The sequence below is a fragment of the Gavialis gangeticus genome, unplaced genomic scaffold (genome assembly GCF_001723915.1).
Source record: "Gavialis gangeticus isolate Ggan-Ray unplaced genomic scaffold, GavGan_comp1, whole genome shotgun sequence".
Lineage (NCBI taxonomy): Eukaryota > Metazoa > Chordata > Crocodylia > Gavialidae > Gavialis > Gavialis gangeticus.
In genome coordinates this window covers 157,504,859-157,519,493 of record NW_017728992.1, presented here as the reverse complement: position 1 = coordinate 157,519,493, position 14,635 = coordinate 157,504,859, and the positions used below count along the sequence as shown (strand labels likewise).

Here is a 14,635-nt window from a genome sequence, read left to right as displayed (position 1 = left end):
CTGCAATTTTACACTAGTTAACTGAACAAAGTATTCCACCTGAAAATATTATTAACCTCTGTATTCTAATATTTGGTAAGGGGTTGTATATTTCTATTAGTTGAAATTTCTCAATTAGGTTGTGTCAAGGAAGAACACATCAAGCATTTTTTGTTCTTTCTGTGCAGAGCCCCCCCTGCTCTCCCATTACAAATAACCTGAATGAATGCAACAAGAAAACCCTGTCCTGACAGTGAAGGAGACAATGAAGCAGGCCCAATTCTTTGTTTGCTTTTTTCCTGCTCTTGGATCTAGTGCTTATAATAAAACACAAGATTGCACAGATTGTGCCACCACCAACCACAGATAAATAGAGGCAAGGAACAGCAGAGCTAAGATTTGAAAACTAGGAGCCATACATTTACTACAGAACTGTCAGCAACTCCCAAAGTAAAGGCTAAACATCACACGTGCAAGGTATATCCTATAAAATGTTGCCCTAGTTTTTTTCTTTTTTCAGCAGCACTCCAGTTGCACAGAAACTGCTAGCATAGACTGGGCTGAAGAGTCTTGCCTTGTTGTATTGGGGGCAGGGGGAGGAGGTTGTTAAATCTTGGGACAAAAACAATGGCTAAGAACACCTGAATCATCTCAACATTGGAACAGATCCAACCTTACCACTGTCGGAAAATGGGACGAAAGTTACTAGGGAAAGCCTAGATGAGCAATATTTAACAACATAATCGCATCTGTTTCAAATTATTTGCAAGCATTTCAAGGGGGGGAAATTATAGTTTTTGTGCTTTCGCAGAAAAAAAGTGAATACAAAAAAAGTTGTAGAATTTGGTACTTAAGTTAAATGGAACCAGAACAAACCACTCTTTTAAGCTAATTTCCATAGCTCACTAAAATAAGGATCAACATAACATTAAAAAATAAAATCTTTCATGCATGAGGTGAACACCACACTTCAGGTTCAGCATCCATTCACAAAAGCAAACAAGTCCTTCATAATAAAGGCTAATTGACAACTGCAGTACAAAATAAGAGACTGCCTTTACTTAATTGAAGGTCATTCCTGTTAAGTCGCATGCTATATTTAACACTTGCCTTGTAATGGCTGCTTCTGTTCAAATGCTTTGCAGTGAGATGTGAATGTGTAAAACAAGAAGAATTTACCATCAAAACCTTTAGAACAAATTAGCGGGACAAGGCAGGCTTGCATGGTTAACAAAACTAGGTCAGGACTCCTTTGAATGGCTCCATTCGAAGGCTGTGCCAGACTTCAGATCAAATACTTTTTAGTGGATTAGAACTAACAGCTTAAGAGGTGAACTTTTATACTACTACTACTAATTATCAATAGGACTATATACTGCTGCCTGCTTTTCCACCTGTGAGCAATTAAATGGCTTTTTTTCTGGTCCCCTCAAATACAACAGGGTCAAGAGCACTTAGAATAATTTAGTCACTAATTTCTGATGAGAAGATACTATAGTTCAAGCAAAAGCGCTCTATTGAAACTTAGCAAAATCTTTCACAGAGAACTTAAAAAATTGGTTCTTTCACCTATGCTTCAGATAATTAAAAATGTGCCGTTACATATATTTCAAGAAATATATCACAACAGCATTAAGGTTATGAACAGTTCAAAGTTGAGAATCCTCAAAATGAAAGATGCCTATTGTAAGCTTATCTCTGCCCTCTCTGGCCACATGCAAAAGCCCTGAATTATAGGATCATTTACCATTGCTCATGTAGGATTCTCTGTCTCATTTTGTGCACAATTTGAACAGTCTTGTATCTGAAAGCACTACTTCATTCTGGGAAAACTGTGTTCTTAAGTCTTCACAGCTATTCCATGCTGCAGTAACTCAATTTGGAGAGCACTAAGGCATGCAGAAGTATCGGCAGGTACCTAAAGCACACAGTTATACTGTTTTATATCCCCAATTCAGCTTCAACCTTTATGAAAAAAATCACAAACAGGTGTGCACATGGCCTGACAGTCTTCGATCACCCTCTTCCAGACAAGCATTAATTATATTTTCCCTGCTCTCATACACATACACAAGCCATGTTACTGAGCTGTACATGCACATAAACAGTGCAATAACAGTTGGGCCCTAACTTCTCCCTCTAGTCCTCAATACCAAATAAGAGATGTGCATGTCACCCTAAAAAAAGTATGTGAGGCTTTTGTCAATTGCCTGCCCTGGTGAAAGTAAGAGCAACTCGGGTGTAAAATGCACATTATATGAGCTTCATAGAATAAAACGACCATTAGGAAGCCACTAGAATGATCAAAAAGTCAGTTTTATTAAGGTATAAAAAGTCACAGTTGAGTTCACTTGAATTTTAACAAAAAGGTGAGAGGAGATTTCTTGGACGCTTTGGGATGCAGAAGAGCTCTTTTGTTTCTCTTCCAAAAAGAGGGAATTAACAATTTGTTGAGGTGTTAAATCAACTCTGCACATGTGGGTTTTAAAAAGTAGTTTCCAATTGAGCTAGCTAACTTGCTTCTTGGCAAATAAAATTCATGCTTAGTCTTACTCTTATCTTCAAGCTGTAGATCAGGGGTGGGCAAGATGTGGCCTGGGGGCCGGATGTGGCCTCCCAGGCCATTCTATCTGGCACACGGGGCCCCTAAAAAGTTTAGAAAATTAATATTTATCTGCCCTGGGCTGCCTGTCATGCAGCCCTCGATGGCTTGCCAAAACTCAGTAAGCAGCCCTCTGCCCAAAATAATTGCCCGTCCCTGCTGTAGAAACACACTCCAAACAAACAATGTACACAGCCACATATTTCTTTGTTTTATTGTGAAAGTGCCTTATCAGCAATAATGCCAGTATGAGATGTCCACAGACATTGCAAACGTCTTCAACCCTAAAATACCTCTGCCTCTAATAAAGTAAGTATAGAGGGAAGTGGCATTGTTAGAAGCCAGAATCTCCAAGCTAAACAAGAGGGCTACAAGCAGAGAAGTTTTAGCAGTACCCAAGAACCCAGAACACAAGATTTTCTGAGTCTGAATTACAGTAAATGATTATCATTCCTTCCTTAGCAATGTACGTCAACTAAGCCACATCACTCATAAAAAAATGCAGAAGACGTATATTGTTCAGCACAACAATAATATAAATAGTGCGATTACTTTCAAATCATTTAAGCCCTAATCCTTCAAGGACCTTCACAAGGAAAGAAAGCTTCACTGATTCCAGAAGAGTTTGGTGTAGGTTTAGGAGTCTGCCCATGAGGAAGTTATTTATAAGATCCAAGTTATACAGACCATGTAACCAGAACTCTTATGCTTTGGAAAATGGTACTGTCCTTGGAACATGTATGCTTGATTGTCACAAACTACCAATCATTTACTACTTGTACAGACCCAAGACTCTACAATAATTTTAGCACCTTACTACAACAGCAGACTAAATAGCAAGAATGGTGTGATATGGTGACAATGCTGAGTTTTCAAGTGATACCAAACATTCTTGAACTCCTTCATCCCCAGGTCCTGCAGAAAGAAGTCCCAGGCAGATCTCAAATATTCTAGAGTACATTGGAGACCAAGCCCAGGATGTGCACGCTCAGGTCCAGTGAAATCAACCACATTCAAAACCAACACAGTTAATATTAAGCCCTGTCAACTAGAGCAGCCACAGGCATTGACTTAAGAAACTACCCTCTAACCTTGATCATGTTGTGTTCCATAGACTGCTTTACTGCAGCTTCATCCTGAGTTACATGTGGAGCAGTTCTGCTACATTTGTATTGCTCCCCGCTTACACTTAACTGTTAAACCATAACAGCTGCTGCCTGGTTAGAAAGCAAGTCTTCTTTCTCCTTTTGAAACAGCTCCAAATGTACATGTTCAGACCTTCAGAAACATTTTTAATTACACCATGCACACCACTGTGGAACTGAGCATCTCTCTTCACTAACACTCAGGAGGACAAAAAGCAATGTTGGACTGTGGGGGGGACAGGCGGGCAAAGCCAACAAACTTTGGGAACTGGGATAGTATTTAAAAAAAAAAAAAAAAAAAAAAATCACTGTATAGGTAAAACAGGACTTAACTCAAATCAAAACTTTAGAGATGAACCAAAAAAGTTGCTCAAATTACATCTGCTTCTGTTAAGATCATAGGAAAGTAGGGCTGGAAGAGACATCACAAGGTCATTCAGTTCAGCCCCCTTCTCAAGGCAGGACCATCCCCAACTAAAACCACCCTAGCCAAGGGTCTGTCTAACCGGTTTTTGAAAGTTTCCAAGCATGGGAATTCCACAGCTTCTCTAGGTAGCCTGTTCCAATGCCTGACCACTCGCAGCCAAAAAGTTCCTCTATAAATCCAACCTCAATTTCCCCTGGTGCAGCTGGAGGCCATTGCTCCTAGTCCTGTACCCTATGGCCCATCTCCATCCTCTCTATAACCACTCTTTAGGTATTTGAAGACTGTTATCACATACCCCCTCAATCTTCTCTTCTCCAGGCTAAATAACCCTAGCTCTTTAAGTTTTTCCTCACAAGACTTGCCTCTCAGGCCCCTACTTACTTTTGTTGCCCTGTTCTGGACTCTTTCCAATCTGTCCACAGCCTTGAAATGCAGGGCCCAAAACCAGACACACAATTCCAGACAAGGCCTCACCAGTGCTGAACAGAGAGGGAGGACGATCACTTCCCTTGATTTGCAAGGTTAGACATGTCAATATGCTTCTCCCCTCTTCCCCCTTCCTATTTCAAGGCAGACCAGAGCTAAGACAGTTGATAAAATAGTTTTATCCCACATCTATTTGAACAATAGTCTTTCCAGTGTTCAGTGATGGATCTCAGTGACACTTTGGAGACATACTGTACTTCTTTAAAACAAAACAAAAAACTTGCAACTAAGAATTCTATGTTGGAGTGCAGTAAATATAGCTAATTCAGTGTTTAGAAATCTAAACAGCTCCCTGGGATACAGTCTCTACAGATACTTAATCTCAAATGCGTTTCATTTCAAACAACTCTGGATGTTATAGTCAAAAGGCTTAGCCTTATCACTGAGAAATTATCAAAGAGAACTTGCAAGGGAAATTATAAACAACCCCACTGAAGACAAGAGATGAGAACCTGCATATGGCATTTTAAATACCATAGACGACTATGAAAGGTTTATAGATCAGCAGCAGCAGCTTTCTTCCAAACATTCTGCACTATTTTGCTTTAGGGAAGAGACTTTACTTTAAAAGCACCATGCAACATGGATGCTTACATGAATAATAAGCCTCCAACAATAATCCTCTAACATTATCTACTGCTTCAGCAGTTCTTGAGATCCATCCACCTTCTTACAATTAGCCTTATACAAATAACTTTTTCACCACAACTAATTTTACACAGATAAGCACCTATGACTAGGATGCATCTCCTTGCTGGACACAACTTTACACTGGTAAGACCTCTCACTGATAAAAAGTAACCTATGTAAGGTAACTCCTAAATGCCAAAGATTTAATTACACAGCAGATGGTTTTTGCAAATTAACCGTACATGTATTTGATGATCAGGTGCTCTGGTCCATAATCCCCAGGAAATTCACAAGTGTTCCTTAGCAATGTCATTTTGTCCCACTGACACAGATGTGGGCGCACACACCAGAGTTAACATAAATTTTTAGAATTTATGAAGCATGAATTTCAGAATTCCCACTTATGCTACATTTACACTACAATGAACAAGTTTTTAACCTAGATTTTCCCTACAGGCTTTTTTGTTTCCTTGTGTGTTTTAAACAGCAAAAATATCATAGATCTGACATATCTATAACTGCATATTTCAATGAGGGATCCACAATATGCAAAGAAAAAGGTTTTGAAGGGAATTTTTTGGGAATCAGTTTAAGCAACATCTGAAACTAAGGAACTCTGCATTCAAAAGCAGCAGGACTGTTTACCTAAGCAAAAAGAGGCACAACATTTTGAACAGTCCTATCCAAGGCCTGTAAGCAACATCCAGTACATAAAACTAACTTTCCATTAATATGCATTTCCATCTGTGGTCTGCAAATATCAATTTGGTCCAGCTGGGTTTTTTTTAAAAAAAAGAAAACGAAAAAAAATCAGTGATCAGGCACATTTGAACAAGAACTAATAACCAAACCACTAAGGTGTTCATTTATCTATAAGTTCACCTATGAATATCATTCATCACTATGGAGTCTAAACACCTACCCTGTCAACATAGCTCAGAAGAAAGAAAGAGGGAGGTAAGCCCAGATAGGAGGAGGAAGACCGAGTGAAAATGACCTCAAGAAAGTGGTAAGAGATGAGAGATCCATTATGAAGGTTCAAGCTTGGGAAGAATACTAACTAAAAGTTTTCTCCATCCAAGAATGCTACCCAAGAATCCTGCTGCTCTCTAAGAGGTACCAGAACATTTATAATTTATGCATTGGCAATTTTGTTTTCAGTAACATGATTAGACCATTAGATTAATATTTTTGAACTACTGCACAAGCAAAAAGTTAAGCACAGCTACTGGACACACAAATCTAAAGAATTGCAGCAGTCTTCATCCATGTGCAAACAACTTTGGAAAAGAGAATCATGTGAAGCTATTAAATTAATCAAATGCTGGGGATAGGCATATCATAAAATATTTATGCACGAAAACAGAGTTATGTATATTTAGAAAACCACAATGTAACTCTGGATATTTTGGTTTGATTTGTGGCTCTGCCACAGACTGTTTTAACTTGAGACTGTCACTTAAAATCTATTTTTCTCTACATTTGGAGCGTGAGCCTGAAAACAAGTCCATGCTTTGTGAACTTTTGGGTAGATACAGAGATTATCTAAACTTTTCAAAATAAAGTCACCTTTGCGGTGAAACACCACCTTTGGAATTAGCTTGCAAGAGAAAGGAAGAGAGATTTGAGAAAGTTGTTATATAAACTAAAAATAGGGATTGGGAATGGAACATCCAACTCATGCTTTACTTAAGCATTGCTTTTGTGACACTGTAATAGTCTATTTACTGACAAGGACAAGCTCCACAGATTCATCACTGCACTATTAGTCATTATTTCACTCTAAATGAGCCCACTGCTTCAGATCTAGACAAAAATAAATTCACTCAGTACAAATATGCCCATTTGTAAATGGTTTCTTTACATTATTTTTTTTCCTCCCCGTGCAATCATTTTTCTTCAGACTTGCTGCAGAATATACAGATTTCACATTGCTGCCTGCAACATCTAGCATTCTTTTGGTATAATCCCTCAGGACTGTACTACTGGGGGGGGAAATACTCACAAAGAATTGTTATTGTTACAGGGCAAACGTTAATGCAGTCTCTCAACTCAGAAGACTGCAAATCACATTTCAATATGAACAAGAGAAAGGGTGTTCTCAGATCAGTCAGCTGTGCAATGTAATCTATGAATAAATTACCCGTTTTTGCAAAAATTACAGATAACAGTTTACTTCTTGTTTTGTAAGCATGAACTAAAAACAGCTAAACAAGATCTATTCACAGAACAGCCTAAAGTATCTCTCTGGTACTTGCTACAACAGGATACCACCTCATACAACTCTAGTAATGCGACTTGAACCTAGACCAAATTGTTCACTCGTTACTTGCTACAATTAAGACAACAGGCACAATTTAAGATATCCTTATGACTTTGATACAAGTAGTTTCTTACATGGGTCTTAGAGTAAAGCCTTCTGTTTTCAAACATACGACAGTATTTCTCTGTTAACAGAGTCAGTCAAATCTAATAATATGAGAAAAAAGTGCTTTTCTGCAACTAGACAAGCACTCTTTGTTTGGACTCTGAGCCTCAACAAAGCATATAATTCTTTGACATAGGAAAATGTTTAAACTTGAGAATGGCAAAAGTCAATTTGGCAGGATAACCTAATTAATAAATGCCATGCATATGCCACTGTGGAGGTCTTAAAGACAACTCATGATGGAAAGAGGGCATGCTTAAATCTGTTCAAACTATCAGCCCCTTCCTGAGGTCTCTAACTTGTTTAAATGACCAAAATTTCCTACTTTACAAATTATACACAGCACTTTGGATAGCCATCCTCATATTCCTGCGAAGGGCTTGGGTCACTAATCCCTTTAAAAGTCCACTGGTGTCCATATCTCCCTTAGTTAACCAGGAAGGAATCACTGCCAACCAGTATAAAGAAATGAATTCTCCCCTGAGAGTATTTATCAATGGTCATGACTGGTAAGGGTACCCCCACCCCCTCTTTTCTTTTAAACTAGATTAGTCAATAGGCAAAATGATAGCTATTATTCAAAGGACTATAAAAACCCATGCATGCACACGTATGAATAGGATACACAGACGCCAGCTTCTGTATTCAAATCATACCTTGAATTTACACCTAATACTGGGGCTGCAAGATTTTTCAGGAGAGGCCTAGATTGGTGTACTGAGTCTAATCTAGCCCCAGCACAGACTTGCTCTTGGCTCCCCATTTCTAGGAAGAAAACAGAAGTTAAACTCCACTGTCTTCATTACACCCTCCAAGGCAACTGACCCATTCTACCTCACTAGTATTAGCCACCATGCACAACAGTTTCCTTGGCCTCATTTTAACTTCCCTGAGAACTATGGGATCAGACCCGGAAGCTCCAAGAAGTTTGGCTAGATCTATCCCTGAATATTAGGCTCTCATTTACTTTCAAATAGTTAACAACTACAATTTACAAAGAAATTGAAAGAACTTCCCTGTTCCTAAGGATTTCCAAGTATTAACTCCAACCCAGTGCAGACGACACAGCTATGATGTTAAAGATGCTGACTAATGACCAACAAACAGTCAAGCAGCAAATGGATTTCAGTATTTTAAGTTTAAAAAGATATGCTGAACTAGGAAACCCAGACAGCATGAAATGATCATGGAAACGAGCTGCTGATAACATCCAGACGAGAGAAAGATACTGAGGTTGATTTAATGTTTTGCATTTACAGTGCCAATGTTTTAGTCATCTTGTTGAAGTAGGGTGTCAATTCTTAATATTCTTTCTAGTTTATAAACACTGGAAGTTTAGTCCAGCCTCTGGCAAGAAAAAATGTTTCCAGGTGCATGGAAACACAAAAAATGTTGGTGTACAGTTTTGTTTAATATTGAGCGTGTTGAGGGACACAGACTGAAAACAGGTTGTGCTGTTCCAGGTGTTTAACAAGATTCTTTTAGCTATGCTTGGATGCACGAGTGGCATAGACTTAGTCAGAAGTTTAGGTAAAGCAAGGAGGGACAGATGTGCCACATGAAATTAGTACACACCAGATGCTGAAAAAACAGACAAACTCAGGAAAGAAGCCCCACCACCTTCTGCCTGGGAGTTAAGTGAGGTCTTTACAGTCTGTGTATATTAAAAAGCCCATAACCCAAAGAATTCTTGCCATCTTAAATAGAGTTCTGTCTCCCAACTCAATATCAATAACCTGAAAAACCCAAGAACATCCTCACACAACAAATCAACCCAGGATAAGATTTTAGTTTCAAGCTTCTGAGGTCTTAAATATTTCTGAAAATAACACTGAACGAAGACAGCTCCAACAGTGTCCCACAGTGGCGGAAACATACAGTGGTTAGGTCTGTGCTGAGCATCTACAAGAGAGTACTCAGACTACTGGAAATGCAAAAACACTGCAGAGATTTGCTACTAAACGAATGTGGATTTACCCACTGCATGGTGATGTTTTCTATCTTGTTTTCAGTCCAAAAACAGAAGACAAATAATGTGAACTATGGGGTATATTTTGGCATAAAGCGTAGTTTATAGATTCTGAAGATACTCCTAGGGAAAGGGTGAAGAAGGGGACAGTACGACTAAATCAGCTTTCTAAGGGTTTTATGAAGACCAAGGGTATGAAGTAAGTTAACCAACACAACATCAATACATGAAAAGCACTTTACTTGAGTTTACAACCAAAAGGACCCAATCCCATGAAGCTATGTACATCATTTTCACTGGTTTCTAAGTGGAAGAAGTGTCAAAGAACTTCAGCATCTCCCTAGTTAAGGCTCAAATACTGATAAGACAAGAAATCAGGATGGAAAAATTCAGCTTAAACCATCTGCAGCCAAATCTTGCTGCCTTTTAAGCCAATGACAGCTTTACCATGGATATGAACAAGAACAAAAATAGATTCTTAATGCTTCTAAAACTTATAAAATTGAAATCTGACTTACTTTACCTACTTTGCTTTTTCATGTGTCTGCCAGTTTTCTTGCTAATATACCAACATCAGCCATGCATGATAAAGCCCCTTTATGCACAATAGAGCCCCTTTCCAACATAATGATGGAAACAATTACAGTTTAAACATGCACACCAAATCACACCCACCCCCCACACACTCCCATTGAGGATGCAAAGCACCCCTGCTAGTTCATACTGCAATCTATTCCCCTGCATGTATTACATTGTTAACGTCAGAGCCACTACTGAACCTTAGCTGGAACTCACCTATCCTTCTGAAGAGTAGAGGGTTTCCCTATTACACATGGTTTGGTAACAGCATGACATGGAAGAAAAGTTTTGTTCCAGCTCCAACAGGAAGTTGTTTTTTTCAGGACATGGAAGAAAGTTTCTAAAGTAGAAGTCCCCGATCTTCCCTGGTCTATGAGCAACAGCAATGAAGGAACATGCTATGTGCAACATTGTACTTTGGTCTCTGTGAATTTCCATTTAAAACTTCTAAATTTCCTATGGCTGCAAGCAACTTCACATGGTCTCACAGGCAACATACTGCCCATGAGTCGTGGGTTAGGGACCACTTCAAAAAGAATATGCCAAATATTTCTGTCAATCCAACAGCCAAGCTTTGAGTATGCATTGCTAAACCAGCTCGCATACTTTGCATCTTAAATTTACATGGCTCTCATTGCTTATTTCTGCACTACAATAAGTCAGCTGAGCCTTAAAATGGTTAACTTGTCACATTAAGGAAACAGAATAAATTCATTTGTTCTTGCTTAAAAAAAACAAAAAACAAAACAAAAATGTTCAATTTACCTCCAGAAAAAGGAAATGAAAGGATGGAAAGATTCTTTTATATCGCCTCATCTAACTTAAAAGAAAGAGCTACCACCAGAACTAGACAGGGGAAAAAGAAATTAGACATAAAGCTACTTCACAGCCCCCCTGGGAGCTGGCAAACTTTGAAACATTCATAAAAAGTCCTCTTATGTCTTAGGTTCCCTTACTTTAAGGATTATATTCTGTAGAAATTACATTTTTACAGTATTCTCCAATGTTTTTCTAAAGACAGTTAGCAAGGACAGTACATAGTTCCAGCCAGACACTACAACCATTTTCTCCCTTTGCTTGTACAATCTCTTCACAAGTTTCCTGTGCTGTGCTAAAACACAGGCGTGTGCTTTTCAGACACCTCAGTCTGCACTTCCAGCACCAGTACATACTAACAAACTGGCCTCATGGCTTACAGTTCAAGAACACATGAGTCCTAGACAGAAAACAATACTATACTAATTGCTGTGGCACCTTAATGGTTGCCACTCCATCCAAGCACTTCACAATAAAGGCACCTCCAGAAGCAATTAGAGCTGTAAAAATGAAGTTAAAATATACTGTACCTCATTAACTAAAGACTTTTGTTATAACAACCTGAATTCAGTTCCATACATAAGTAGTCTCCATACTACAAACTAATACCAGTAGCTACTGTTTTAAAAATGATGTTAAGAAAAAATTAACATGTGTCACCTTTAAAAAAAGCTGCTTCCATAAAAGGCTTTTATTAAAAGTTGCCTAATCCCAAAGGAAATTCTTTAGGTGAGTACTTTCAAAAAGCTATTGATTTAGTGACATCATTTAGGTTATTAGAAGAACATCTCATTTTAATTGGATTTCATTTTCATGATAACTTACATTTCATATAAAAATAATGCACTTTATTAAAACTTTAAAATACCATCAGGGCAACAGTGTATTTCCATACTTCCTTCCCTCCCTCAGGCAATCATAAAGCTCTATTCAATGATTAATTGTAAAAGCCTAAAACACTACTGTAGGGAGAGAAAAAGTGGGACGGAAAGGTTAAGTAACTCTTGCCGGAACAAGAGTTACCCCAAGTTAAATTTTATTAAGCAGGGGCAATAAATATGCTTGTGGTTTGAGCAAGCTCCAACAGCAGCTTTGTAGGGAGCATCTCAGACAAAAACATCTGTACTGGGTTATCAGAGCAGGAGTCATCCTTAAGCCTTTCCATGTTTGGAGGAGGCTCCACTTGCATGTTTCTCATAGAAGACCTCTCCTTTCCCCTGCCTGTGATTTCAGATACAAGCTTGCCTGGAATGTTTCTCAAGGATAAACAGTCAGTCGGGGCCAGGAAGCCCTTTATTATTATTATTTTTTCGGTGTCTAAGTAGTACAAGTTTCAAATTCCCCCAAAGTTCAGCAAAAGCCTCTCAAATACAACGTTAACAGCCAAGTAAACAAAATGATAAGAGCCACGAAGCCCGGAGGAATGAGGGCGGAACAGACTTTCTTTCCTTAGCTGCCGATTGTTCCTCGGGAGCCCTGATGCAAGGCTTACACCGGGGGAGGCCGAAGAAAGCTGCCGAGGGAGCACGGCAGCGCCCTGCGGGAACGGCTCCTCCGGACTCCACACTGCACCGACTCGACACAAGCCAAGAGCCAGGCAGGCTGCAGCTCGGCTCGGGAGGAGCAGGGAGAGGGATGCGGCTCCAACTTGGGAAAGCCCCGAAGTGGTCGGGCAGCTCCCGCCGCCCAGCAGCGCTTTGGGGGCCCGGGGCCGGGCGGAGGCGGCAACACGGCGGCGGCTCAGAGACCGGACCGGTGCCCCCCGCCTCCGGGCACGCAGCTGGGAAGCCCACGGCTCGGTGGAAAACAGTGCAGGGGGCAGGGACACGTTCAGGGACCCCTCCCCCCCGACGGCACGAGGGCTGTAGCTGGGACCCCCTCCCGAGCCCCGCACATCCGCGAGGCGCTGGACCAGCCCGGCCCGGGGCCCCGGGCAGCCGCGTGTGCGCAAGGGGAGCCGGGGGGGACCTCGGCCCGAGCATCCAAGGAGGCGCCAGAAGCGGCGGCGGCTCAGCCTGTGCCCGGGCCCGGGCCCGTCCCCCCGGCTGGGCGCTTGTTCCCAGGAAGAGCGGCCGCCGCCCGCCCCAGCGTCCCGCTCCTCCGCCCGGCCTCGCCCCTCGCTGCGGAGGCTCAACAGGTGGGAAAGGACCGCCGGGGAAGCGGCGCGACTCCGAGCCGGGCTGGGGCAGGGGTTTCACCCGGGACCCCCCCGGCCCCGACTCACCGCCTCCCCGCACACGCAGGCCACCAAGCCGAGGGGGAGCAGGATCCACGCGCTCCGCATTATTCCCGGGCTGCGGGCGAGGCAGCGGCTGCTTCAGGCAAGGCAAAAAAAACAACAACAAAAAACACAAGCCGGCTCCAAGTGCTCCCCTGCGGCTTCGCCCCGACCAGATCCCACAGCCGAGCAGCGGGGGCTCCCGGGCGGCGCTGGCCTCAGCTCGGCTCGGCTCCCTCCCGCCCGCGGCCGCCTCTGGCGCCGCCGCTCCTCACTTGTTGGCTGCAGGAATCCCACCAGCTCCAGGGCGGAGTTGGCTGCTCGGGGGGAGGATGGGGATGGGGGTGGGGGTGTTTCTCTCTCCTTCCCTCCCTCCCTCCCTCCCGGCTGATGTTCGCGTCCTCTCCGCCGGGGAGCCCGAGTCCGGGCGAGGGGAGTTGCCAGCGGCCGCCCCGCCTGAGCCCGGCGCTCCCGCTCGAGCCGGCGGCGCGGCGCAGACTGGCAGCTCCCGCAGCCAGTGAAGGAGCCGCTGCCCGCGCGCGGCCCGGCAACTTTTCCTTCCACCCCCACCGCCCACATGGCAACGCGGCCGGGGAAGCCTCCGGACCGGAGAACTGGGAGCCGGAGAGAAAAACAAACCAGAACTGGGGAAGTCTCCGGCTTTGCCTCCCTCCCTCTCACTCTACCGGATTCAGCCTCCGCCTCTCCCAGCGTGTCTGGAGCTGATCTCCTCCAAGCCTCTTACCTGGTGCCCCCACCCCCCTCTCCCTGTGCCCACGCGTGTCAGCCTCCAGCTGTTCCGCCCTGGGACTTCAAAAAGATCTCCTTTTTCAACACGATTGTTTCAGCTCCTCTTCTTTGCCTTCCGTCCCTGCCTTTGCAGGTCAGCTTGGCAGCGGGGGCTTTTTCACTATGGCGTCCAGGACTGAAGACTTGTTTTAAAAGCAAAAGGAAGCAGAAATTCTCGTGTCCTCATGTGAATGCTGGAGCTGAGGGTTATGAACAACGCGCAGAACAACAACAGGAACTCACGTAGCAGGAGTCGGCGATAAGAATGCATCCTTTGAGTGTATCCAAAGGATGCCAGACATCGGGTGTACAGAAGTGAAAACTGGGAAGGCAAAGTGTAGTCTCCCTTCTCCAAAGGGGCTTGTGTGGCTTCAATTCAGCAAAGTTACATTCTGTGACCTGTGTTATGCTGGAGCTCCGTTCAGTTCATCAGAATGGTCCCTTCTGGCTTTAGAAGTCCTGAATGTATAAAGACCCACAGTGGTGGGGAGAAAAGATGTGAGATTCTCTTTGAAGTACTTCCCCCATGTCCTAGATCCCCTTTTCTCCTGCCCCATGAATGGATTG

At 42.5% G+C, this 14,635-nt stretch overlaps 1 protein-coding gene across 2 annotated transcripts in view; it reads right to left on the bottom strand.

Moving 5' to 3' along the window:
* The window catches only part of SDC2 (syndecan 2), a 134,824-nt gene extending 121,204 nt beyond the window's left edge, over positions 1-13,620 (bottom strand). Inside the window, exon 1 of one of the 2 annotated variants that reach the window (XM_019527968.1) lies at positions 13,286-13,620. In XM_019527968.1, coding sequence (XP_019383513.1) covers positions 13,286-13,345 — 60 coding nt within the window. In that variant the 5' untranslated portion in view covers positions 13,346-13,620. The remainder of the gene's footprint in view (positions 1-13,285) is intronic. The other variant, XM_019527969.1, reaches the window with a different exon arrangement.
* Between the last annotated feature and the right edge of the window lie 1,015 nt (positions 13,621-14,635).